Source organism: Ahaetulla prasina, chromosome 5 (genome assembly GCF_028640845.1).
Source record: "Ahaetulla prasina isolate Xishuangbanna chromosome 5, ASM2864084v1, whole genome shotgun sequence".
Lineage (NCBI taxonomy): Eukaryota > Metazoa > Chordata > Lepidosauria > Squamata > Colubridae > Ahaetulla > Ahaetulla prasina.
This window is the reverse complement of record NC_080543.1, coordinates 100,357,307-100,382,911: the sequence shown is the minus strand read 5'-3', so window position 1 is coordinate 100,382,911 and position 25,605 is coordinate 100,357,307. Positions and strand designations below refer to the sequence as shown.

The window sequence follows — 25,605 nt, the reverse complement described above, 5'->3', positions numbered from 1 at the left end:
CCTTCACCTATAGTTGTAGCCACTGGCTATGATGCTAGTCACGATGATGTCCAAATAATGTACAGGATTTTGTCATTACATCAGCACACAAACGACATGATTAAGTAATTATCTCTGTAATGTCTGACCCTTACATGTACAATGTGTCATTTGCATGTTATGACACATGTTGTCATCTCCCAGCACCATCCATAGTCACAGATCTCTCTCTCTCTCTCTCTCTCTCTCTCTCTCTCTCTCTCTCTCTCTGCCAAGACAGAGTTTCACTATATCCAGTGAACATTTGGATGCCCTCCTGGGACAAGATTGTGCCTTTAACTTTTTCTAGAAACAGCTTTACATACTTTAAAAATAGCAGCTCAATAAACTTTTACAAAAGACCACATTTTGCATCCATTATTTTAATTTGGAATCCCTGCCTTGTCACATTACCCAAAATCTTTCTCTGTAGTGTAAAATATATTTAAGGCATGTGGATAATAAATTACATTTACAAATTTTGTATTTTAATATACTGAACATACAACCGAAAATGAAAAGTAATAAACAAAGATATATGCATAATTTATTCACAGTCTGAAATTATTAAAAAAAGGATTTGAAATGACCAAAAATACAATTTCATATTGTCACAGCTATTAATATAAGTGTGTAGATAAGGAAATAGTCAGTAGCAAGTTTACAGGTATGCTAATTCTGGAATTAGTAAACTATTAATGATGGGCCAGACATTTTCCTTCTCAGTTTAAGCATGTAATGTACATGATAGGGGACAAGTCAAATTATTGACTTGTGAAATTTACACTTTTTAAAAAGGAAGAGACACAACCAATTCTAACACATGTTATAGTGGCTGTCCAGTTCCACCATTCTGAAAATGTTTGGAAAGTGAGCTCAGTTTAAGCATATAAAATGTTTCTTTTCAGTAGTAATAATTGTGTGACATTTCTTGATCATATCAGAAGTATTTTTGCTTAGCTTTGATAGCACTGACAGTAGAAGAGACATTGTGGCTCTTCAGATCCCAGCCTTTCTTCACAAGTCAGCCACCACTTTCATCATCCTGGTCCCTTCTAAATGTGTTAGAGGTCAATGAGCATAAACTTTAACATTTCAAGCAACCTTCCCCACTCATTGCTCCTCAGATATTCTCTTTCAATTCTTTGAGGCCACAATGGTTAAGAATTCTGCGAAAGGACCTCCAACACATTCAGAGGAGACCCGGATGTCGAAAGGTGTGGCTCACCTGTGAAGAAAGGCTGGGATCTGAACAGCCACAATGCTTAATTTTCCCTCTCTTACTCTCAGTGCTATCAAGGCTAAGCAAAGAGACTTCTGATTTGATCAAGAAATGTCACAAAATTATTATTACTGAAGAGAAATGTTTTATATGCTTAAACTAAACTCACTTTCCAAACATTTTCAGAATGGTGGAACTGGATAGCTTCTATAACATACGGTAGAAATGTGTTGAACTAGACAGAAGAGCTAAGGGCTGTATTCTCATGTTATACTTCAATGATGAGAGATATTTTCTCCTGACTTTTATATCTGAGCGTCTTATGAAAATTGACGACGACCAACATATTTTGTTGAATAGGCATTTCTGAAATGGCCTTGCCATTAAAATGTCATATCTTAATAACTAAATATTTCTTCTTCCATATAATAATTACACTATTTTCAGATACAGGATATTCATTGGAGAAAGGTGGTGAATAGGCACTAAATCATTTCTCTCAAGAAGAGTTATCTCCAAAACGTCAGATTTCATTCACAGACAACACAGGGCACAATAGCATCAGCAGTTTCTTCCCTATAGACAACAATATAATTGTTTCTTAACCCATCTTGGTCTTGTGCTGGACTCTAACAGTAACCTCTTTGACGGCACATACAGCTAGACACCAATGTATTCTGTAAACAATAAGTTGCCCCCACCTCAACAGCTTCAATCACATTTATTCAAATAAATGGATTTTCAATTATTAATGGATCTTAAATTTTGTGAGCTCCAAATTCAAGCTTCTATGCATGTCAGCATCTTTTTTGTATACATTACCCAAAATGATCCAATTCTGAAGTAGAATGCAGATAAAGAACAAGAGTCACAAAGGTAAATCTGGATGTGACAAAATGGTATCTTGACAAACCTATAAAAACTACATTTCAATATTTTTTCTTTGGCTAACATTCAATTTAGATAATCCCAAGCAATTATATTTTGGATTCATCATTCATAGCAAAATATCATTTTTTATCTTTATATACTAACATAAGCAATATATCAATGTTTCCTTCGAATGACAGTAGAATGCAGTTTCCAACTGATTTTTTAAAATGATGCAATTTGTTTTCAATTTGATTTTTAAAAGTTTGCTCTTAGTCTTTTTCAAGTAGTGATTGAATGGAAAATGCAATAATCTGTCAAAGCAGTGCCCCAAGACAAGATGTATATTATTAGTCTAAAGAATCATTAAATAAGCTTGGGAAATTTCTTACTGTTAAAGTAAAGTGAATGTGCAGAAGACATTCACTTTATTTTTACATTTGGCTTTCAGTTCCAGAAGAAAAAGCATTTTAAAGCTCAGCAAAATCTTCTCTTTCTTTTTTTTAGTTTGGGGTACTAAAGAAATAAAGCTCTGAATAGCATAGGAAGTCTGTAGTCAGCATTTTCTGTCAATGATAGGCTTACCACAGATCACCAAACTGAATCATACTACTTCTCCTAGCAGATAAAAAGAAGGAATGCAAGTGGTAGTTCAGCCAAAGTTAATATCCTCTTAATGTTTCAAACTGCAACATATAAAATTCCAAGGCTGAAAGTTTTAGAAGTTATATTGAATTTACTAATGGAGGATAGCAGATTGTGGAAGCCTGCTACTATTTACTGTCAGAAATTCCAACCCAGGGGTGGGGGGTAGGGATCTGCAAACATACAGAATTTTGCTCTGTGAAAGCTTACAGATTCATTTTGATGAATGACACAGTCACACAAAGTATGTTATGCAAAATTGTCTCACCAATTAATGAAAAGGATAGCTCTTGCTAGGAGGGAAGTCACTGAAAATCTCCATACTTGCCCTAAAAAGGGAGTCAGAAACTGAGACTACAAGACATTACTCCACATCCTTCAACAAGTCTCATTTAGAATATTATTATTTCTTAAAAAGAAACAAAAAACAAACAAACAACTGAGGCAGTTGTGGGAAAACCCCAAACAAGAGTTGCTTCATTCTTTATGGTTGAAATACTTCCCAGTGTAGCTGCTGATTTTGAATACCCAAACAGTGAAAACTCATCGGAGTCCGGACCAGCTGTGTAAGTATGATGCCCATCCAGAGGCTTGGGACAGGGTCTCTTCGTCACCTTACAAAACATAACACAACCCATATTGGTTTTAAATATCCAGCCCCAGATATAAATGACAAGACATAAAGCACAATTCAATGTTTTAGTAAATGACACAATACCTTTAATTTGCATACTTGAGATGATTAGTTTGATTAGAATCACAGTAATTACCAATGGTAGGAGAGTTACGTTAATCTGTGATAGCAAAAAACCAGAAGGCACCTGATATCATCTTTACTGATTAACATATTGAATTGAAAGGCATCGATTTTGTGAGCTGTGAAGATCCAGCAGAGTTAAACAAGAAATGACAAGGAGCTGCCATGAAACAGACAGTCGCTTGTTCCACACAGATCGATTGGATAATGATGTTAAGGCACTTTTGCTCAATGTTTTTTTAAAATGAATAAATTAAAAAAATATTGAGAAAGAAAATTACTCTATAGTTAAATGTTTTGAATGATTTGAACGTAAGTAGACACAAATGGTTTCTTAGAAGCATTTGTTTAGATTGTACCATTGCTTTTGTTAAATAGTCTTTTATCAACAGTGTCAAATACAGGAAAACAATGCCTGGAATTAGTTGCAGATATATTCAAAAGAATGTTACTATGTGTCCCTTCCATTAGCAATGTTAGTAGCAAAACAGACTGGCATACCTTGAGCAATTGCAACAAGTTTTCCTTTTTCTTCTGGGCTTAGTTGCAACATGGTGTCTATTACTGGAAGAAGTCTCTGTCTTTCACTGCCTGATTTTAGAAATATAAACTGCAATAGAACATTCTTCAAATATTCCAGATTAGCAACAGATTTCTCTCGTTCCTGGTTTCTTTCTAATCGCCTTATTTCACTTTTAAGAAGCTGAGAATGAAAAACAAAACAAAATCCAAAGAAATATATTTCTCAGAAGGAACACAAGAAAGCAGAAAGTTTATCAGGCCAAGTTATATTAGAAAAATAGCCCTGAAAACAATATAAGCAGGTATTCCGTGTTAAAAGATCCAAGATAAATATAGTGCAATAATGAAGATGGGGTCAGTTTGTGGTCTTTCAGGTATTGCTGAATAGATTTCTCACAATTCCTAATCATTAGCTATGTGTCTCAGGATAAAAGAAATAAAACTCACAATTTCCTGATTTCTCATATAATAAATTCATTCACAGTCAGGCAAAGATTAACTGAGAACACCAACAATCTTCAAATCTGCCAGGGACTTGGAATATTGTACTATGTTCCCTCTGATTTCTAGTGTCCCATCCGATGGGAAAATAAACCAGCCACTCGAGTTGTTGGGGAGATGGCGTATCTATGGGAGCCGTGGTGGCACAGTGGTTAGAATGCAGTATTGCAGCTAACTCTGCCCACAGCCAGGACAGGAGTTTGATCCTGACCAGCTCAAGGTTGACTCAGCCTTCCATTCTTCTGAGGCCAATAAAATGAGGAGCCAATTTATGGCTCCAGCCCCCACCCCTGGGCCTGGCACCCTGCCAGAGAGTGACTCAGAGAGTGAGGGGTAAGGGCCGTCAGGGCTCCCTTCTGCAGGGCTGGCTTCCCTGGCTCAGCTCCAGGAGCCAGAGGCAGGCCAGGTGGAAGAGGTGACGAGGCCTCCGTCTCCTGTATCTCCCCCCACCCAGGAAATGCTTCCAGACCCAGCTGAGGACAATCAGTCCTGGTTAGATCCCAGGTTTCGTAGACAAGAGAGGCGGGAACAACAGAAGCAAGGGTGGGGCAGGCCTAGAAAGTGCTGAGTCATGGAGACACACCCCACAGGATATAAAAGCAGGAGGGGCTGCTATATTGCTTCGTGACGAACAAATCAAACTGCCTAGAGAGAACTTGAGCTGAAGTGCTGTTTATTCCTGACTTCCTGGTTGACACGCCGGCATCAAGAAAGATAACAGAAAAACCTTGGCAGACGCTCGCTGGGTTGCTGCCAGAGCTGGTAGCTGCCGTGGACTCAATTGCCGGCTAATTGAGTCATTTCTCGTGCCTCCCGGACTGCGGTGGGGGGACAGAACAGCCAGATTGTTGAAGGCAAACTGCTTAGAAGGCTGTAAAGCACTATGGGGAGGTGTATGAGTGCAATTGCTACCACTTTTTTAAGCCTTAACAAAACAACTGTCATGACCTGGTTCTGAGGAGGAGCTGGAACCGGGACTGTCCTGGGGATGGCATGTCTCCCTTTAAATGCTTGGAGAGACCAGGGGTTGAGGATGGAAATTGGGGGAATTGTCTTTGTCAGGAACAATTGTTTGTTTTGGCTTACACTCCCCTGGCTTTGACTCGTGCTCTTGCCTGTCCCTTGCCATATTCCAGACTCTATACAGCCAAAGCTCTTTATCAGATGACAAACTCTACATTTTATAAGTACAATTCCATATCACATTGAAAACCTGAACCATAATTATTTTTAACATATGTATTATTTGAAACCATAATGGATAACAGACCAGGACCAAATCATGTGCCTTAAATTTTTTTCAAGCTTTGTATGTTGCCAACCTAAGAAATTTAATGTTCATCCCTTTTTAAATACCTTGAAGGATTCTAAACATTATTTAAGGAGTCCAGCTCAGAACTCTGATATGGACAACTTCTCCTCCCTCTTCCATCCCTTCTGTATTTTATTTGCTTATTCATCCACCAAGTTATCTGTGTCCAGTTGTGGAATTCATTTTTTTAAACTATTGGTTATATGGGCGTGGCTTGGTGGGCATGGCATGGCTTGGTGGGCGTGACAGAGGAAGGATAGTGCAAAATCTCCCTTCCTACCCCACTCCAGGCGAAGGATACTGCGAAGTCCCCATTCCCTCCCCACTCCTGGGGGAAGGATATTGCAAAATCTCCATTCCCACCCCAGCCAGAGGTCGTATTTGCCAGTTCTCTGAACTACTCAAAATTTCTGCTACCGATTTTCCAGAACCTGTCAGAACCTGCTGAATAGCACCCCTGTCTGTGCCCCACTTTTGCCCAACCGACAAAAACTTCTAACAAGAGAATCACTACTTACAAGGAGTCAAATGAAGGATGGCATGATAGTAGAGCGTGTGAATTATTGTTGTATAAATAAGAGCAAAATGCCATCAAATTCACATATACTTTAAATCTAAGTTGGAGCATGGTAAGTACAAGCCTACTAACCTTAATTTGTTCCATTAGGATGACATTGGTTGCTTCTGACTCACGAAGCAATCCACTTAAGTGATCAGCACTCTTTAATGTTGTACTTAACTTCTGGACCAACTCTTGTTTTGTGAGTTCTGCTTCCCATTGTGGAGGTTCTAAAATTGTTTACAAAAAGCAAATTTCTGGTTAGCTCAGTACATTTTTTTTCACTATATGGATTCTAATTTATGGCTGTAACCAAAAATAGTATACATTTTACACTTATTTTCTTGAAAAATTAAAATCCAAATTTCCATTCTTACTGGTGCAAACAATATCAAAACCAAACCCTTTTTAATTTATGACCTTCAGAATGCCAGTCATCAGTTGTCCAAGTATTACATAATTTACATTAATCACAACTAGTCAACATTATAAAAATAATATATGAAAATTCTACATCTATTTAGATATTTTTTTTAAATTTACATTTATATCCCGCCCTTCTCCGAAGACTCAGGGCGGCTTACATTGTGTAAGGCAATAGTCTCATTCTATTTGTATATTTAGAAAGTCAACTTATTGCCCCCCCAACAATCTGGGTCCTCATTTTACCTACCTTATAAAGGATGGAAGGCTGAGTCAACCTTGGGCCTGGTGGGACTCGAGCCTGCAGTAATTGCAAGCAGCTGTGTTTTAATAATAGGCTATCTTACAGCCTGAGCCACTATTACTATTACTATTAATTATGATTACTATTAATTGGCACCATCAATTTAAGAACAGGCTCCAGTGACGTCACCCTCCTGCTGGGTGCTCTAACAGAGCACTCCGTGTTAGAAGATTGTAAAACTCAGTGAAACAGAAAAAAAATCACTGTTCACTGAGCTTAGCATAATCTCTGGGTGAAAGAGGTTATCAGAGTTGTGGAAGAGTGGCAGGTCTGACAGGGGTTTGCTCAAGAGCGAATTTTCCTGGATTTATGACCCCACCGAATTCCACTCCTCCAACTTCAGCACGCCCTGTTTTTATCAGGAAAAGGAGGGAATGTCGCTTCTGCTCTAAAGGACTTATTAAATTGATTGATATTCCAAGCAGACGGAATTTCACAAGCGTTCGATCTTTGATGAAGAATCAACACGGCAAGTACCGACTCCTTTTGAAACTTGAAACCTTTCTTTGTCTTTGATTAATTGACTTTTAAAATGGCGTCTGAAAGTGAAAGTAAAATTTTTAGTACGATGAAGCAGCGTTGTTTGTGGATTGTTACAAACGGAGTTTTTATACTGAAAGGAGGAAGGAGAGTTATTAAGTTTGAATTCCTGATTCTTTTGAAGACAGAATGGCAGCTAAACCTTTAAAGCCTTCTGGAAGAAGGGGATCTGAACCAAGTCTTGAGGAAATATTGAAAGAACAATTAAAACTTTCTGAAGATAGGCAAAAAGAGATGATGGAGAATTTTAATGCAAAAATAAGAGAAGATATTCTTATGGCAGTTCAAGGACTGAGTAAAAAAATTGAGGTATTGGAAGTGGAAATGCAACAGATCTCTCAGTCAAATAAGCATTTAGAAGACAAAATGAAAGGTGTTCAGAAAAAAGTGGATCAAAATGAAGATCAGGTTGTGATATTACAATATAAACTTATGGAAGGAGCTCTTAGAATTCGTGGTATGCAAGAAGAGCGAGGAGAAGACTTAAGAAAAATTATATCAGAAGCATTGGCTGAATTTATTGAAGTGGAACCCCAAGAGGTAGCTTACCAAATTGATAAAATATATAGAGTTAATTCCTGGATTGCAAGACAGAGAAAGCTTCCTCGGGACATTGTGGTTTATTTTGTGAAAAGGACTATGAGAAATCAAATTCTGCAAGTTTCATATCAGACAACTTTAAAAATTGGAGAACAGGAGTTGAAGGTGTTGAAAGAGATTCCTTCAAAGATGTTAAGAGACAGGAAGGAATTTGCTTTTTTTACACAAGAACTTAAAAAACATCAGATTCAATTCAGATGGGAGGTGCCAGTTGGACTGACAGTATTCTATCAAGGAAGGAGATATAGAATTGACACTGTTTTAAAGGCAAAGGATTTTCTTTCTACAGTTTTGAAAGTCGAAATAGAAGTGATAGAAAAACTTCAAGAGACTCAAGAAGGCGTGGTGATCCAAGAGCCTTTATTGCTGCCAGTATTAGAGGAACCACAAGAGCAAAGGGTGACAAGAGGAGCCCTTAAGCGTAAAGAAGAGCAACAGTCTCAAAGTAAAAGTCAGGATCCCAGTATGGAAGCTGTGGGAGGAGCTAGACGGAAGATACCGGAGGAGGAGCTTCCGTTGTCTGCTTCAAAGCTTCAGGAGGCCAGTAATGGCAAATAGAATCTTGTCATGGAATGTTAATGGCTTGAATTCAGCTCAGAAAAGAAGGAAAATATTTCACTACTTGAAACAATTTAAAAATGATGTGATTTGTTTGCAAGAGACACATATAAAATTATCAGACCAAAAATATTTAATTAATTCAAAATTGGGTAACCATTTTGTTGCATCAGCTTTGGAAAAGAAGCATGGAATTGTTGTATATATCAGGAAGGATATACCAGCTAAGTTAATTGAGGCAGATATTCAAGGAAGATTTATTGCTATTGAACTGGTGATAGATGCAAAAGACTTTGTTGATAGGTATTTATGCACCTAATCAGCAACAAGAAAAGTTTTACAAAATGTTACATGAGAGGTTGACCCTCTGGGATTATAGTTCGTTTATTTTATTAGGAGACTGGAATGGAGTAATTGATACAAGAAGGATAAGAGAACCTCCTCCAAGAAGATACCTATACATGCAAAATTACCAAAATCCTTTTTTGAAATGATGGAAGACTTTGAGTTTAGAGATATATGGAGGTTACGGAATCCAGATGAGAGAGATTTTACTTTTTTTTCTGATAGGCATCAATCTTTTTCACGTATTGATTTTATTTTAATTTCTAATGACTTGCTTTCTAGGGTGAAGAAAACGAAGATATTTTCGAGGTGTTTAACTGACCATAGCCCAGTATGGATGGAATTATTACAAGGGAAAAAAGGTGGTAGAACATGGAGGTTGAATGAAAATCTGTTTAGATATGAGGATAATGTAACTTATTGTAAGAAACAGTTAAAAGAATTTTTTGATTTTAATATGTACAAAGGGACACCTATAGGAACTGTGTGGGAGGCGAGCAAAGCGTTTATTAGAGGATATTGATATACTTGGACAACAGGCAAAGGAATAATAAACAAAGGCAGCGTAGGTATTTGGAAGAAGAAATTCAAAGGAAGCAACAGTTATTAATTCAAAACCCACAAGATCACAAACTTAAAGAGGCTATAAAAATATTACAGAGTCAATTTAATATGTTAATGGCAGACCAGGTGGCAACGAATATACAATATGCTAAACATAATACCTTTTGTAATGCAAATAAACCTGGGAGATGGTTGGCATATAATTTAAGGAAGAAACAGAAAGCACGTGTCATACAAAAAATAGAATATAAAGGTAAAGAGATATACCAACAGGATAAACATAAAAAGGCATTCTCAGAATTTTATACTGCACTATATGCAAAAGACAAAATATTGAATAGGGACATTTATGATTATTTGAAAGATTATAAGGTTAATATTCTAACATTAGAACAGAGGAGGAGCTGAATCGGCCGATAGCTACTGGAGAAATAGTGGAGGCAATTAAACAATTAAAATGGGAAAACCCTGGTACAGATGGTCTTACAGCAACTTATTATAAAAAAACACAGGATGAAATATTAGGCCCACTTAAAGAATTATTTAATCAGATACAATTAGGAGTGGGAATACCCCCGTCATGGAAAACATCTTTTATTTCACTGATACCAAAAGAGGAGCAAGACTGCTCTAAACCTGGTAACTACAGGCCGATTTCACTTTTAAATAATGATTATAAGATTTTTGTAAAAATAATAGCAAATAGATTAATGTTAGTTTTACAACAAAGAATTCATACTGATCAATCTGGTTTTATAAAAGGGAGGCAGATGAGGAATAATGTTAGACAGATTATTAATATATTGGAATATTTGGAAAAGAAGAATACTTCAGCGGCACTTATTTTTTTGGATGCAGAGAAAGCCTTTGATCGATTGCATTGGGATTTTTTATTTAAATTAATAGAGAAAATGCAATTTGGAGACTGTTTTATTAGAATAATTAAAGCGATTTATGGAGAGCAAACAGCACAGATTATAGTAAATGGTAGTTTGACAGAAGTTATTAAGATTGCGAAAGGAACGAGACAGGGATGTCCCTTATCACCATTATTGTTTGTTTTGACTCTGGAACCATTATTAGATAAAATACGAGAATTAATGAAAATAGAGGAATTAAGATTAGACAATATGAGTACAAAGTTAGAGCTTTTGCAGATGATGTAGTGGTTACGTTAACGAATCCTATAAATTCAAGTAGATTTTGTTGGAAGTAATTGATAAATATGGAAAGGTATCAGGATTTAAAATAAATCAGAATAAAACAAAAGTGATAATTAAAAATATGTCTATACAACAGAAACAAAAACTAGAGGAAATGACAGGATTTGAGGTAGTAAAAAGGTTAAATATTTAGGGTCTATATTAGCTCATCGAACAAGAAACTTTATAAGAATAATTATGACTTGCTATGGCAAAAGTTCAGAATGATATGAGTGGCTGGAAGAAATTGCAGTTATCCCTATTGGGAAGGATTGCTATTAAAATGAATGTGTTACCTAGATTTTGTTTCTGTTCCAGATGATACCAATAATTAAAAAGGATAAAAATTTGGAAGATTGGCAGATTGGGATTAATAAATTTATATGGCAGGGTAAAAAGGCGAGGTTAAAATGAAAATAATACAGGACTCACGGGAAAGAGGTGGTTTAAGAATGCCTAACTTTAAACTATATTATGAAGCAGTAACCCTTTCAGTAATAAGTGACTGGTTTAACTTAACAGAGGAAAGAATTTTGAATATAGAAGGTTATGACTTGTTATATGGATGGCATGCGTACTTATTTTATGAAAAAAGTGGATAGGGCTTTTAAGAATCATGTGTTGAGAAGTGCTCTTTATGGTCTGGAAAAATATTCCTATAAATTAGATTACAAGATTCCTATATGGGCGAGCCCTAGGCATGCAATAGAGAATATAAATATAGAACAGAAACAGGAAATGATTACTTATAAAGAACTTTTGTATGCTGAAGGAGGTAGATTGCAATTAAAATCATTACAGGTATTAAATGAAGAAGGGAGGAATTATACTTGGTTTCAATATGGGCAAATAAGTGCTAGATGGAAAGAAGATCAAAAAATTAGTATAATGCAAAGGAGGAAAATTTAATAAAGCAAATTAGAAATCAGACCCAGGAGCATATAAAGAGATTGTATAATGTGTTGCTTGAAATAGATTCGGAAAAGGATTTGGTAAAGGATTGTATGATAAAATGGGCACAGAATATTCAGGAACCAATAATGTTGGAAACATGGGAGAAAATTTGGGTTAGAAATGTTAAGTTTACACAAGCACAGAATTTAAGGAAAATTTTTATAAGATGTTTTATAGATGGCATTTAGATCCCAAAAAATTATCATGTATGTATCCTAATATCCAAGCGAAATGTTGGAGGTGTGATTGTGATGATGCTACATATTTTCATATTTGGTGGACTTGCAAGAAAATTAAGGTCTTTTGGATAAGAATTTGGTGGATTATTCAAAATGTACTGAAGAAGAAGATAAAGTTCCTGCCACAATTTTTCCTTTTGGGAATTATAATGGATTGTACAGGGATTGAGACTAAATTGATTCTGAATTTAATAACAGCAGCAAGACTGTTGATTGGACAATACTGGAAGAAAGAAGAGATACCTACAATAGAAGAATGGATATTGAAAGTTATTAATTTGGCTGAGATGGCTAAAATCTCAGCGTTTTAAAAGACAATACGCAGGAAAAATATTTAATTGAATGGAAAAATGGATTGATTATCTACAAAACAGATATCAGATTAAGAAATATCAGATTGCCTTTGAATAATTAGAAAGTTATTTTATGTAATGGGAGGGGTTGGGAGATGAAAAGCTTTGGATGTGGTTATTTGGATTGGAAGGGAAAATTTTATTCTATGCTTGGTTTATGTATAACAATACCTTGTGATTGACCCGGGAAGCCGGGGGGGGGGGAGGCGGGAAGGGTTTTTTGTGTTTTTTTTTTGGGAGGGAGGGGGAAAAAAGGGGGAAAAATGTTTTTGTTTTTTAAAACTCTTTCAATAAAAAAAGAAAGAACAGCAGAGATTTGTAAGACAAGTTACTTTATCACAAAATGAAACTTAGATGGCAGTTTGTTCTCTTCTTTGCTATCTCTAACTGTAGCACAATGTTTCCCAGAATACTTGGAAGTTGATGTCCACACCCCTTAAAATGGTTAAGATTGGGAAACACTGCTGTAATGGGCAATGCAAAAGACCTCCAATCCAAGGTTGATGAAGGAACTTGCATAATGAAAGGTTATTTTGACAAAAATAGCCAGGCCAAGGCCGTTTTCCAAAATTCAAAAAACAGCCCAGCAAAGGAAGCAGTTGAACATCCATGGAGAACTGTAAACAAGGTTATTTCCATAGTAATATGTAACCTAATGATTCGGGGCAGAGTAGCCATTACTCCTATCCGTATCTCATAATAATTTATCTACTGGTTATATTTTAAATGCATAGTATATTATATTTAATTTGTTGCTGAGCTATAACGTATTCCAAATGAATGATTCTGGTAATATGTTAGAAACAAACTCTAACCTCCCATGCCCCACTGTATGGCCATCTTACCAAATTTCATTTCTGGCGTATTGAGAAGCTGTTCTAAGGATGGTACATAGGTACTGGCAGAAGATACAGATTCTGTGTCCGTGGTTTCCATTCCTTCACCTTCTTCTCTAGTTACAGCATGCACATCAAGAAGAGGAAGGTCAGTGTTCCTTCTTTCTCGCAAACTTTTGGTTGGTAGAGTGGAAGGCGCAGAATCTGAAAAGCAAATGAACAGAAAATAATTGAGGCTATTAGTTGAGAATTACAAGAGCATTATAAAATTATATAATAAAACAGCATCAAAAACACCAAGTTACTTACCACAGAGCTGCTCCAAAATATTTTAAGAAAATCAATCACTATTCATTTTTATTGCAAATGAAGCCATTGCATTATATTATCAATTATACACAGTAAATTACTCTTTCAGATGCCTCTAACTTTGCTACCTGAACTAAACTGTTTTCAGCTGAATCTTCCCAGACCATAATAAAATAAGTTACTTGATTTAGTGACAAAAATTAAATTTCACCTTAAAATCATTTATTTAAATGCATGTAACTTACCAAGAGAATAATCTTGATTTAAATTTAGGCATTTGAGTATAGTGGATTAGATAGCCTTGTTTGGATTTTCATTCTTCCCCCCTCAATGAAAAATGGATCACTGCTTACTTTTGGTGCTTGGTTCACTTTGGAGTTGAAAAAGCTGGGTTTCAACTTTAGACAGCTGCTGTTGTAATGTTTCCACTGTCTTTCTGTGCTCCTCTTGTAGATGTCTGATTTGATCCCGGAAGCTATTCCGAAGAGCTTCATTCTGGGCTGTCAGCTGGCTCACAGTCTGTGCATGTTCTGACTTTATTACCACATTTTCAGATTGTATTGTGCAAAGCCTGTAAAATATCCCATCCACCCAAATTTCAATATTAGAAAAAGTAACAAATACCTGGTACTAAGAGGTAGGAGTAGCTATAGTACCACTGCTGACCATTTCTATAAACAGATTACTTTATTAAGAGATACAACCATTATATTGATTTTTAGATCTAACGATTATCAATGAAGAAAATATTTGGACACATTAAAAAGAAATCATGGCTAATAGTAAGCCAAGAATAAAAAATATATCCTAAAGAAACTTACTTTTCTCGGAGTTCTGCTTCCTTTGCTACGGTCTCTTGAAGAATCTTATTGTGCCTGTCCAGCAATGCGTCATGTTCGGACTGCAAAGTCTGAAGGTCTACCACGTTCGTTTGTAAATTATGTTGTGTCTCTTGCAATTTAATCTTCAGCTGTTCTATTACTTTTTCCATATGTTCTCTAAAAGAAAAGAAAGTTCACAAAACATTAGAAAATGTATAACTTGCTTCTTTAAAAAGTTACAAGTTATTAACATAGAGATGAGCAATTTGAATTTTGAACAGGAAGTTTCATGAAAAATCTTCTCTCAAGTTGGAATTGGGTCATTCTGAAGATCTTAAAAGTGTTGCACGTTAAATGTTTCAAGGCATTTTATTTACACCGTCAGGTGGCATATACATTCAATATTATTTATTTATTTGTTTATTTTCAGGCCTTTAAAACAGCTTATTCTGCATTTTATTGAATATTATCATGGGATCAATGTGGTTTGATTAGTATCATTGCATAACATAATTGTAAAATAATAGTAAAAGAAATAATAAATGGATTTGAGTTTTCTAAAACATATTCGCAAGGATGTATACTCCATGAAATGTACATGGAATGAAACTTTCTGCTATTATTATTCTAGTGAACATTTAGATCAATGTTTCTCATGGCATGCTGGCATTCTCATGGCATTCAATTCTGGGAGTTGAAGTTCACATATCTAAAGTTGCTAAGGTTAAGAAAACTGATTTAGGTAATGGGGATTTTTGATTCCCACCTCTTGGACAAGTGGATCCTTTGGAACTTAATGCATTGCTGTCCAATTATATGGATATTATATGAATTTATGGATATAGACTGAATTGTAGCTTTTATGGTTTAATATGTTTTCTTGAAAAAGAATCTGTAGGATCTGGAACACACTAAAATGACATATTTCACATAAAATACAAACTTAGGTCAACTACTAGGATTGCTTTATGTTGTTTTTTTAGATGTGACTTTAGTTGTGGTGAGATTTTCACAGAATAGAAAAGAAAGATTAAATAATCTTATATTTCTTTCTTGAAAAAAGAACAAGAGGAAGAGCTAACCAGTTCTTTAGCGTATTAGCTCATTCAGCCAATTTTAAAGGTAAAATAGCTAACTAATTAAATATTCTCTGCTTAAAAAATCAGAACAGAAATTATCCAGACTTTATACAAAATAGCAGATTCCAGATTATCACTCTTCTATCTTCAAAGAAGATTCTTGAGCCAGGAACTAAAAATGTGATTAAAAGCAAAATTCAACCCATTACATATAAAGCTTACCTTTCTTGTTTGGTCACATCAGTTTCAGATTGTGAAGATTTATTCTTCTGTTTTAATACATTATGAACACGGACTTTGTAGTTTTCAAATTCAGAGGTTACAGTAGAATGTTCTTCCTGCAATGAGACGTGATAAAATGAAACTAACTACAGGTTGTCCTTGATCTATGATCATTTGTTCAGTGACCATTCAAAGCTAAGATGGTGGCTATGATTAGTCTTTGGAGATCTGCCCATACCAGCAACTCCAAGATCACCTGATCATTATCTGGCTGCTTGCCAACTGGTTCCTACTTATGACTGGCTGCAGCACTCTGATTACCAACCAAACAGTCAATGGGAAGCTAGTAGGAAAGATTGCCAGCATCTCTGAGTTGGCACTCCTCCCTCCCCCACACACTCTACCTGACTCACATTGGCTCCCCACATACCCTGCCTGACCTGAATTGCACCTCCCACACACCCACTCACATCCTTGTTGAACTTCACTGTGCGTCTCATGCATCTCCCTTGCATCCTCCCTGACCATCCTCCTTGACTTACTGCTTTATGACTGCATCACTTAGTAACAGAAATTCCAGGTCCAGTTGCCATCATGTCAAGAACTACCTATATTTTCTATATAAATAGCTAAGTAACCACTTATTCACTACAGACAAATTAATTCTCTTTCTCCACCTTCATAAGATAAACTGTTTGAATGTAATGAATATATGCCTAATTTTATTGGAATAGCAGAATTTTTTTTCTTTCAAAATGAATACCAATGTTATTTCACACCCTCCCCATACACCATAAATGATAGAATATGTACAATGTTATTTGTAACCAAAGTATACCCAGCTGCTTCACAGGACAATTACTATGCAAGCTAGCACAATTTTAGAAATTCTTATTTTGACATGACACATCAAGACATAAACCAGTCTCTTTCTAAAGCTACATCCATCAAAAGCCTAGTTATAATTACATTCTAGTCATTCAATTTTGCAAAAGCAAACAAGATTGGAAATTGCACATTGCGCACGAGAACACTATGCTATAAACAGAGTATCTATCTTTTAGCCTAGTGCACTCCACAGATTATTCAAACAGGTCTCCCATAGTACAAATATTTTAGCATATTTTCCATCTGCTTTCCAAAATAGCCTTTAGTAAATACAGCCTATACTTGTCCAACTACCAATATCAAGTACGAAGAAGCTACTGAAAATGTAAATTGTTTCTTTTTAAATCAGTCCCCACAAAAGGTGAATATTTAAAAGCCATTTTTAAGGTGAATATTTATAAGCCACCTTTTAATACAGTCTTATGAATCAAACCTTGGTAATTTCTGCTCAAAACATACATATACATGGCTTTTTACAGTGCCATACTCCGTTTAAGTGCCTTACAAGCAAATGAAAATCACTCCTTGTGTATGTAGCCTTTGGAGAAGAGTTATGATATGTAGGAAAATATACCAAATGCCTATAATAGTGGGTGTAAGAGATAAATAGTGCATCAATCAGCCTAGTCGTAACAGGCACAGGTGATGAATATTTATTGAAAACAATATATCATGCTGACCATGTTTTAACTCTTCTACTGCCTTTTAATATACACTCCTCAAAGCTGCCTTCGTGGCATCTATTGCATGGAATCTATTTCTGAGATCTTCAGTACCAGGTGTTAAACATTATGAATGGTCCAAATGACAGAATGGAAACCGTGAACAACTAATGTCAATCCCACCTGGTAGGCCAGACTAGAAAATCTATAAGGAGGCCAAAACTACTTTTACTGAGATTGGCTATGTAGGCAGTCCTCGACTTATGACCATAATTCAGCCCAATATTTGTGTTCCCAAATGAAATATTTGTTAAGTGAATTTGCCCCGTTATCAGCTTTTTTGCTACAGTTGTTAAGTGAATCACTGTAATTGTTAAGTAAGTAACAAGTTAAGTGAACCTGTTTCCCCACTGACTTTGCTTATAAGAAGGTTGCAAAAGGTGATCACGTGATTCCAGGACACTGCAACCATCATAAATGATTCAGTGGCCAGGTGGCCAAATTTAGATCATAGTACCATGGGGATGCTGCAGTGGTCCGAAGTGTAAAAAATGGTCATAAGTCACTTTTTTCGGTGCCATTATAACTTTGAACAGTCACTAAATCAACTGTTGTTAAGTCGAGCACCACCTGTATTAACAGAACCTTGCAAGTCTAACTGTGCTGTGCCTCCTCCCTCACCTTATACTCCAGTGAATCAGGGAGGCCTCTGCATAAGTGGCTTCCGAATGCTCTGGACTTACTGCTTTCAGCTCCTTTTGTCTAAGTAACAGCACATCTACATTGAGGTCATCTCTCTTACTGTCTAAGCCAGTGGTGTCAACTCACGTTGTCACGATGGCGTCACGTGACGTATCAGGAGTGGGCGTGGCCAATGCGTGATGCATCCTGCCTGGGAGTTTGACAGCCCTGGTCTAAGCTCTCTACTGAATTGTTTGCAGAGGAATTGTTAAAGAGGCAACCAGACTAAGTTGGCTTGAAATACCTTTGCTGCATTACATTCTTCTTGGAGAGCAGCTACTTTCTGCTGATAAGTACTCAAAACCCGCTGATGCTGCTCTAGTGAAGTCCGCAGATGTTCCTGAATTTTATGTTTTTCGGAAGTAAGTTCCGACAGCTGAATCTGCAAAAGTACATTTATTTCAATAGAATAATTCTCATTTACTCTGATTTTAAGGCCAATACTAAATACTAAATACTATACTAATATTCATTGTTTTGAATTGCAAACTAATTTATTTATTAATTGATTAATCAAATTTATATATCTGCACATTTCATGAGAAGTGACTTGTGACACACTGTTGTGGCAAAAGAAGTTTAATCAAATAAAACTCAAGATTGGCAAAGCCATGAAGTGCTGCCTCCAAGTAAGCAAATCAAATTGACAAAAGAATGACCGAGAGGCTACTTTTCCTATACAGCACAGGAAAAGTCCCCAAATGATGTAGATTTTGACATGTACATCACAAAAGGATGCAAAAATGTCTGCTATTGCTTTTAACATAAAATGGAGACTGTCATATTGATGCATGTACAAAATGGCGGCAGTTGGAAAGGAATTCCTATGTAATTCAGGAACTGCCTCATGCTTTTAGGCCCAGGAATTCCACATGGATCCCGGCCCAGTTCAGGGGTCCTCCTTATATTTGGGGCAATTCATCTTTAGCTAAATGTGGGAAAATTTCCCTGACTATCTGAGTTACAGTTCCCAGAATGAAAATAAATTTTATAGCCAGTGCACTATCCACAGCATTCCTGGTAATGAAACAAAACATATTCACACAGTTCAAATTTGTTCAATGAGTTGAAAGAGGAGTGGAAGTTATGATACACACATTCCAAGCAGATATTGATGCAATATCGATATGGATATAATACTCTTCTTTACTATCTGAAAGGGGGAAAAAGGATCTTGCCTTATAATCTTCCATTTGTTGCTTATTGGCTTCTAGTTCTCCCTTGAGAGATGCCTGAAATCTTAAAAGTTCATTTTCCTGAAATAAAAAATATGCATAATAACACCATTAAAACATTATTATATACTGTTGTCAGAAGGCAGTAAAACTGAATTAATAGTGGAAAACACAAACTTACTGCTTGCTTTGAGTCTGCCAACTCTTTTTTTGTTTTTACCAGTAATTGCTTGAGTTTGCCATTCTTTTCCTCATACTCCTGTACAGAGTTCTGTAAGGATTCTAAGGAACAAAGTAATCCTTGTTGCTGACTTGTTTAGAAAAACAGCTGAAATTTAATGAAACACGACTTTCCTACTTAGGAGTTTATGCAAATTCTACTTGGATAGTAAAGCCTCTCTTTTTTATTGAAAAAATATTTTTTGTACTTTTTTATTTTAGTTTACAACAGCAGGTCACATCTTTGGACAAAAGTTTGCAAAAAAATTCAATGATCTGTTTTTTAACTCTAACAACAAAATTGTTAGTGTAAAGCAGGGGTAGTCAACCTTTTTATACCTACCGCCAACTTTTGTATCTCTGTTAGTAGTAAAATTTTCTAACTGCCCACCAGTTCCACAGTAATGCACCATGTATCGTCGTCTGCGCATCGTGGATTGGGTTTGGGGGCAGGTGCCGGCTACCAGCTCTGCTTGGTTTGTTACAGCTGGGTGGTGTGGGGGGAGATATACGAGCTATTCTGGGATGAGGCTCTTTTGTTTGCGGTCGCACTATAGTGCCATTTAGTTTCACTTAGGTAACGTAAGTTAAACTTATGCGCAGGTGATACAAATAGTATATTTTCAGAAATTTAAATTGTCACAGGGAATTTTATGAAAACCTAATGAAAATGTTTTTAAATAATGCTATGAAAATTTTTAAAAAAATCAATTAAATAAAAAAAAAGGAAAGTGCTTCAGTATCAGACAAAACCCCTACCACCCACCATGAAAGCTGGAACGCTCACTAGTAGGCAGTAGGGACCAGGTTGACTACCACTGGTGTAAAGCTTGTTTAATAAGCATTTAATTGATTAAACAATATTAACCATTGCAACAATAATTGTGGGAGCATATATTCCTATCTGTTAACAGGTTACTGAGTTGCACTGTATTAAAATATGCCAGTTTTATAGCACGTTACTTTGAATCGGAATTCAAAGCCTTCTTCAACTGATATATATATCCTTCTATAGGCAGAAACGGAAGCTTAAATTCTAAAAAGCTGCTTACTGATTTCTTCCTGTAGAATTTCTTTCTTCTGGTTTTGTATTTTAATTTCTTGCTTGAGATCTTCAATTCTGCTACTTTTGTCGGTAATGTTTTGATTAAGTTCTTTTACAAAACGCTCATAATCAGCTATTTCCATATCCATCAATGTGCTTTTGTGAGCATCCTGTATATTAAAACATTCAGCATCATTTAAAATTAAAACATGCACTTTTAATGTTATTCCTTGTCTAGAAGTCATTAGCTATTTCTCTCATATCCTAAATTACCGTATTTTTCAGACTATAAGACATACCGGAGTATAAGATGCACCTTAATATTTGGGGAGGAAAATAAGAAAAAAGCTGATTGGGGGTGGATCTGCCTCCCGGAATACCCCCAATTAGCTGTTTCCCAGAGGTGAACTTTAGCAACAGGTTCGTTGGTTGTGAGCTCTGCGCCTTACTATTTTTCCAGCCTCTCAAATGGAGGAATAGAGGCTTTTTTCAGCCTCTGAAACCTCAGTCTGAAACCTGGGCAGGGCTACATTCGGTGTATAAGACGCACCCAAATTTTCACATTTTTTTAGGGGAGAAAAACTTGCATCTTATACTCCAAAAAATACTGTAACATGCTATTATTCAAATAAAAGTTAGGATTCTGAAACTATCAAAACCAAAAAATATCAAAAGATGACAAATATTTAAATAGACGTATGACAAGCAAATAAGAAAACCACTCATCTACCTTCTTTGCTAATTCTAGCTCGTCCAAAACTTTCTGAAGTTGCTTCTTTTCTTTCTGCAGTAATGTCTGAAATTCTTCTGCTTCTCTGACAGAATTAGCATGGTCCTGCAAAAATAGTTTGTGCTCTAAATTCAAAAAATCAAAGTACTTGTTTTATTTTTTGCTTTTTTAATTGTGCTGTTTACCTTTATTTTTTGTTCTTTTAGAAGTTTTTCAGCTTCAAGTTCCTTATCAACTTTTGCTTTGGCTTTCTGGATTTCTAGCAGTTGGGTTTCTAACAGCTTCACATTAGTCTGAAGAGTCTCAACACGAGTCAAGAGGTCTTCATTTGCAGAATGCCACTGTTCTTGCTAAAATAGAGAAGTTATACAATTATGATGACAAACCATTATTCCATTCCGTATATGGAAACTTTTAACCTTTTAACATTTAAATATTTGCATTGCCTGAAGCAAGAGCTAATTTCCTACTAATTTTCCATCAAGAGCTGAGAAAGCTTAAGGTCAACATTGCGTACATCAAAGCAAAAAGCATGTAAAGGCCTTCCGCTCTTTGATTCTCTCTTTCTCTCTCCTGTTGTTCTGTCAAAAAGACTGCCTGCTTGGGAAGGATGAAAAATATTAAATAAATTGTTGGCAGAACAGAAAATTCTCCTTAAACAAAGAAAAATGAGAACAGTCAAGTGCAGCACTTCAATAAGCTTTCCACAGACATTTGGTTACTTACTAGTGACTATAAAGACCTGGACTAAAAAATTAGAAATCTATTGTCAAAGGTTATTCTTACATTGGAATCTTAAGCAGCAGTCTGTTTTCCCAATTTCTCTCTCCATTTCTTCCACTTTAGTTTTATCTTCTGCTTTTGAAATACTAATAGCAAATATATTTATTATATATGTTACCCAAAAAATACCTGCTGAACTGAATTCTCCAACTGCTTGGTCAGGTCATCAATCTGACGTTCAAAATTACGAGCTCGAGTCTTTTGAAAATCCAGTTGTTCTGCTTGCTTGTCATATTCTAATAAAAGATTCTTGGAAAGCACATGTAATTTAAAACATTGTTGGAACAGATATAGGTCCACAGTGCATTACACATGTACAAGGGAAATGCATCTTTTTCTGTACCCCATCACCATGTTAGACAAATTGACTTTTTACCCCAAAGGAAATAAGTCTATATTTTATTTTCTGTAATCTTGTGTGAAAACTATATTGATGGAACACTACCATGCTTCATAGAAAAACACCAGCTTCAGCATATTTATTTCTAAAAATGCCTCCAATTGTATATCTTCCTCTTTGGCATTGTTTCAAAATGGAAGAATGAGTGATTGTTGCTCAGTGACTTCTGGGTCCCATAAAAAGTGGGAAGAGATAGCATTTGGGGGGAACATCTATGCTTTTTTTCCTGATGAATGGAGGTCTGGTATGTGATTGTATCACACCAGGACAGCATTTATGTTATCAAATGCATTTAATATGTTATCAAAATTCTACTTGCACATACAGGATTAGAACAGCTGCCTGTTCCTGAAGTACACCTGCTAAAGATGAAGACATTTTACCTTATAGCTCTCAGCTCCCTGAATGATGTCTGCCACTGAAGAAGAGAGTTGCTCTTTTTCTGATTTTATTAATTCCAGCTCTTCTCTAAGGGACTGTACCTACAGGCAGGGGAAAAAATGTTAATCATAGTGGCAAAGATGAGCTCTACCGAATGGAAGGATGTATTTTTTACTGATCCACTTTTTCTTTTAAATATCCCACAGCACTTCTGCAGTCTTTCAAAGGCTTTCCAATTCTACAGACACATTTTTGTAACTTAGGGAGAACCCAAGATACAAGAAAGTCCTATTCAATGAATATCTTTGGCCCATTAAATTCTGACTCTCACTCAAAAATTTTAAAATTATAATCAGTACACTTGCTAACAAACCTCCAAAATAATGCATCTAGCTTTTCCACTTGGAAAATCTCCAAGTGGAAAATCTATAACAAAATTTGTGTGTATATGTATTTATATATGTATGTGTGTATAAACACACACATTTTCCAGAAAATAAGACCCCATTTTATATTTTGGGGAGGGGCTCTAAAATAAGCACTAGGGCTTATTTTCAGGGAAACACGATTTCAGGCTGATCAGCCTGGCTGATTCCCTGTCCAAGCAGCAGGTGGAGGCAGAGGGGAGGAGGCAGGCAATCATGCCACAGACTGCAGGAAAGCCGAAAGATGCAAACATGAGCCTCCTGTGGCTGCCCACCTGCTCCAGCCCACCAACTCTTGGCTTTCCCATGGTCCATGCGGTGCATCTGGATTGCCTGCCTTCCCCTGGGCTTCTGCCAGGAGGCATCTGCTGCTGGTGCTGCCACATGAAGATGAGCCTTCGGTGGCTGGCCGCTGCTCCGAAAGCTCAGAAGCAAAACTGCTTATTCCAGTGACCGCCTAGATTGAACATATTTTCAAGAACGTCTATTGACTTGAAACAGCATCAAAGTATTTTGAATACTTTTTATGCTCCATGTACCTTATTCTGGTCTTTGACTGTAATAAAGATTTGATTTTAATTAAAAAAATGTTTGAAATAAATAGAGAGCAAGTAATTGAAGAAATTTAATTTCTAATTATTTTAGAAATTAAAAAAGAACTTTTGTAGAGTTGTCCTTAAGATTTATTTACAAAGCCAGTTCAAACAGAATAAAGAACTGATAAAATATAATTCTAACAAATTCTACTGAATATGCAGACTACTGTTACTGCAAAATCAACTGAAAACTTGCCACCAAATCCACATGCATAAATGTATGTAAATTAAGAAACAAAAGAGTTTTTAGTGATCAAAGCAACTAAGGCCAGACGTTCAGATAAGCTCATCATTTATCCTTTAAAAACAATAAGATAAAAGCAGACCTTAGGAACTTTATATTGTGTCAGGATGACGTTTATTTATTTATTATTTGATTTCTATACCTGCTCATTTCAACAAATGACTTTGGGAGACTCACAACTCAGAAAATATATTACAATTAAAATTATTAACATTACTTTTAACATATTGTAATAACATTACCAAAGTATTTACTATGTAAATGTAATTTGTGGTGTAATGTAATTACATTACCAACTCTTCAACTGAATGAAAGTGCAGAGGTTTCTTTTGACAACTTACCTCTTTCCTGCTAGAATCCAGTTCTTTCCTCAATTTCACAGCAACAGCTTTAATTTTATTCATTTTTTCTTCCTTCTCTTTCAGCTGTTGTTCCAAATTTACTAAAGCAAACCAAATTAATATTTTAAAACATAAAAGCAAAAATCTTCCTATAGTCAATAACTGTATTAAAAAAGATTGATTTCATTATTTGTATCACCACTTAAACTGTATGCTGTGTTTAGTAACCATTTCAATGGACTTCAGTTTGAAATGGTCTAAGGTTCAACAATTACTTAGCAGCACCAAATTCAACAACAAATAATGCATATCTAACATATTAAGTGTGTGGTAGAATTTTTCAGTCAACAAATGGAAATAAATTTAAGTGATCACAATCTGTCTTAAATGCCAAACTGCAAAATTCTTCTTAATTTTTTTAAAAGAAAAAATCAATGTTCAATATTTGCCTGAAAGACTGTTATTTAAATTATCCTTTGCAAGAGCTTTGTCAATTAAGCGTATTTGTTCTCAAGAGCATTATAGCATTAAAACTATAATCGAAAGCCTGTAATTTAAGGCAGATGCAAAATTTTTGGTAGGGTATTACTCCATATAACAAACTTTAGAAAAGCATTTAATGATTTCTGTACAAACTCTTTTGAGCAGTCAAAAATAAAAGAAAACAAAAAGATTTAAAAAGAAAGCAAACAAAATGCATACAAATTACCTATTTTCTCCGTTTCTGATAATTGCTGATTGTGATCAGCAGAAGACTTCTCCACAGACTCCTGAATTATAAACAAAAATAAATAAGGGCATTTCAGCAGATGATTCTTGTTGCTTGGTGAGGGAAAGGAAACAAATTCTAGAGATAGAACATTCCATCATAATCTTAACATAAAATGGTCAGACTGGCCAATTTTTTGTTTTTATACAATAAAAAAAACCCAGCAGGAAGATTTATAGATAGTCTTCAACTTATGGCAGGTTGTTTAGTGACTGTTTAAAGGCACTGGAAAAAGTGATCTGTGACCATTTTTCACGCTTACAACCATTGCAGCATCCCCATGGACACACAATCAAAACTCAGAATCCTGGCAACTCACACACATATATGTCGGTTGCAGTATCCCAGGATCATGCAATCACTTTTTGTGACCTTCTGACAAGCCAAGTCAATAGGGAAGCTAAATTTACTTAACAACTATGTTACTAATTTAACAGCTGCAGTGATTCAC

The 25,605-nt window shown here is 35.8% G+C and overlaps 1 protein-coding gene across 1 annotated transcript in view; it reads right to left on the bottom strand.

The window, feature by feature from the left end:
• Positions 1-549: 549 nt before the first annotated feature.
• Positions 550-25,605, bottom strand: part of GCC2 (GRIP and coiled-coil domain containing 2) — a 35,345-nt gene continuing 10,289 nt past the window's right edge. The window contains exons 7-23 of the mRNA XM_058185534.1: positions 25,095-25,155; positions 24,386-24,486; positions 22,782-22,880; positions 22,128-22,247; positions 21,401-21,565; positions 21,216-21,320; positions 20,493-20,655; positions 19,403-19,503; positions 19,225-19,302; positions 18,291-18,428; positions 15,756-15,871; positions 14,455-14,631; positions 13,987-14,204; positions 13,334-13,528; positions 6,497-6,636; positions 4,014-4,215; positions 550-3,369 (exon numbers count right to left, since the gene is read on the bottom strand). Coding sequence (XP_058041517.1) covers positions 3,299-3,369; positions 4,014-4,215; positions 6,497-6,636; positions 13,334-13,528; positions 13,987-14,204; positions 14,455-14,631; positions 15,756-15,871; positions 18,291-18,428; positions 19,225-19,302; positions 19,403-19,503; positions 20,493-20,655; positions 21,216-21,320; positions 21,401-21,565; positions 22,128-22,247; positions 22,782-22,880; positions 24,386-24,486; positions 25,095-25,155 — 2,250 coding nt within the window. The 3' untranslated portion in view covers positions 550-3,298. The remainder of the gene's footprint in view (positions 3,370-4,013; positions 4,216-6,496; positions 6,637-13,333; positions 13,529-13,986; positions 14,205-14,454; positions 14,632-15,755; positions 15,872-18,290; positions 18,429-19,224; positions 19,303-19,402; positions 19,504-20,492; positions 20,656-21,215; positions 21,321-21,400; positions 21,566-22,127; positions 22,248-22,781; positions 22,881-24,385; positions 24,487-25,094; positions 25,156-25,605) is intronic.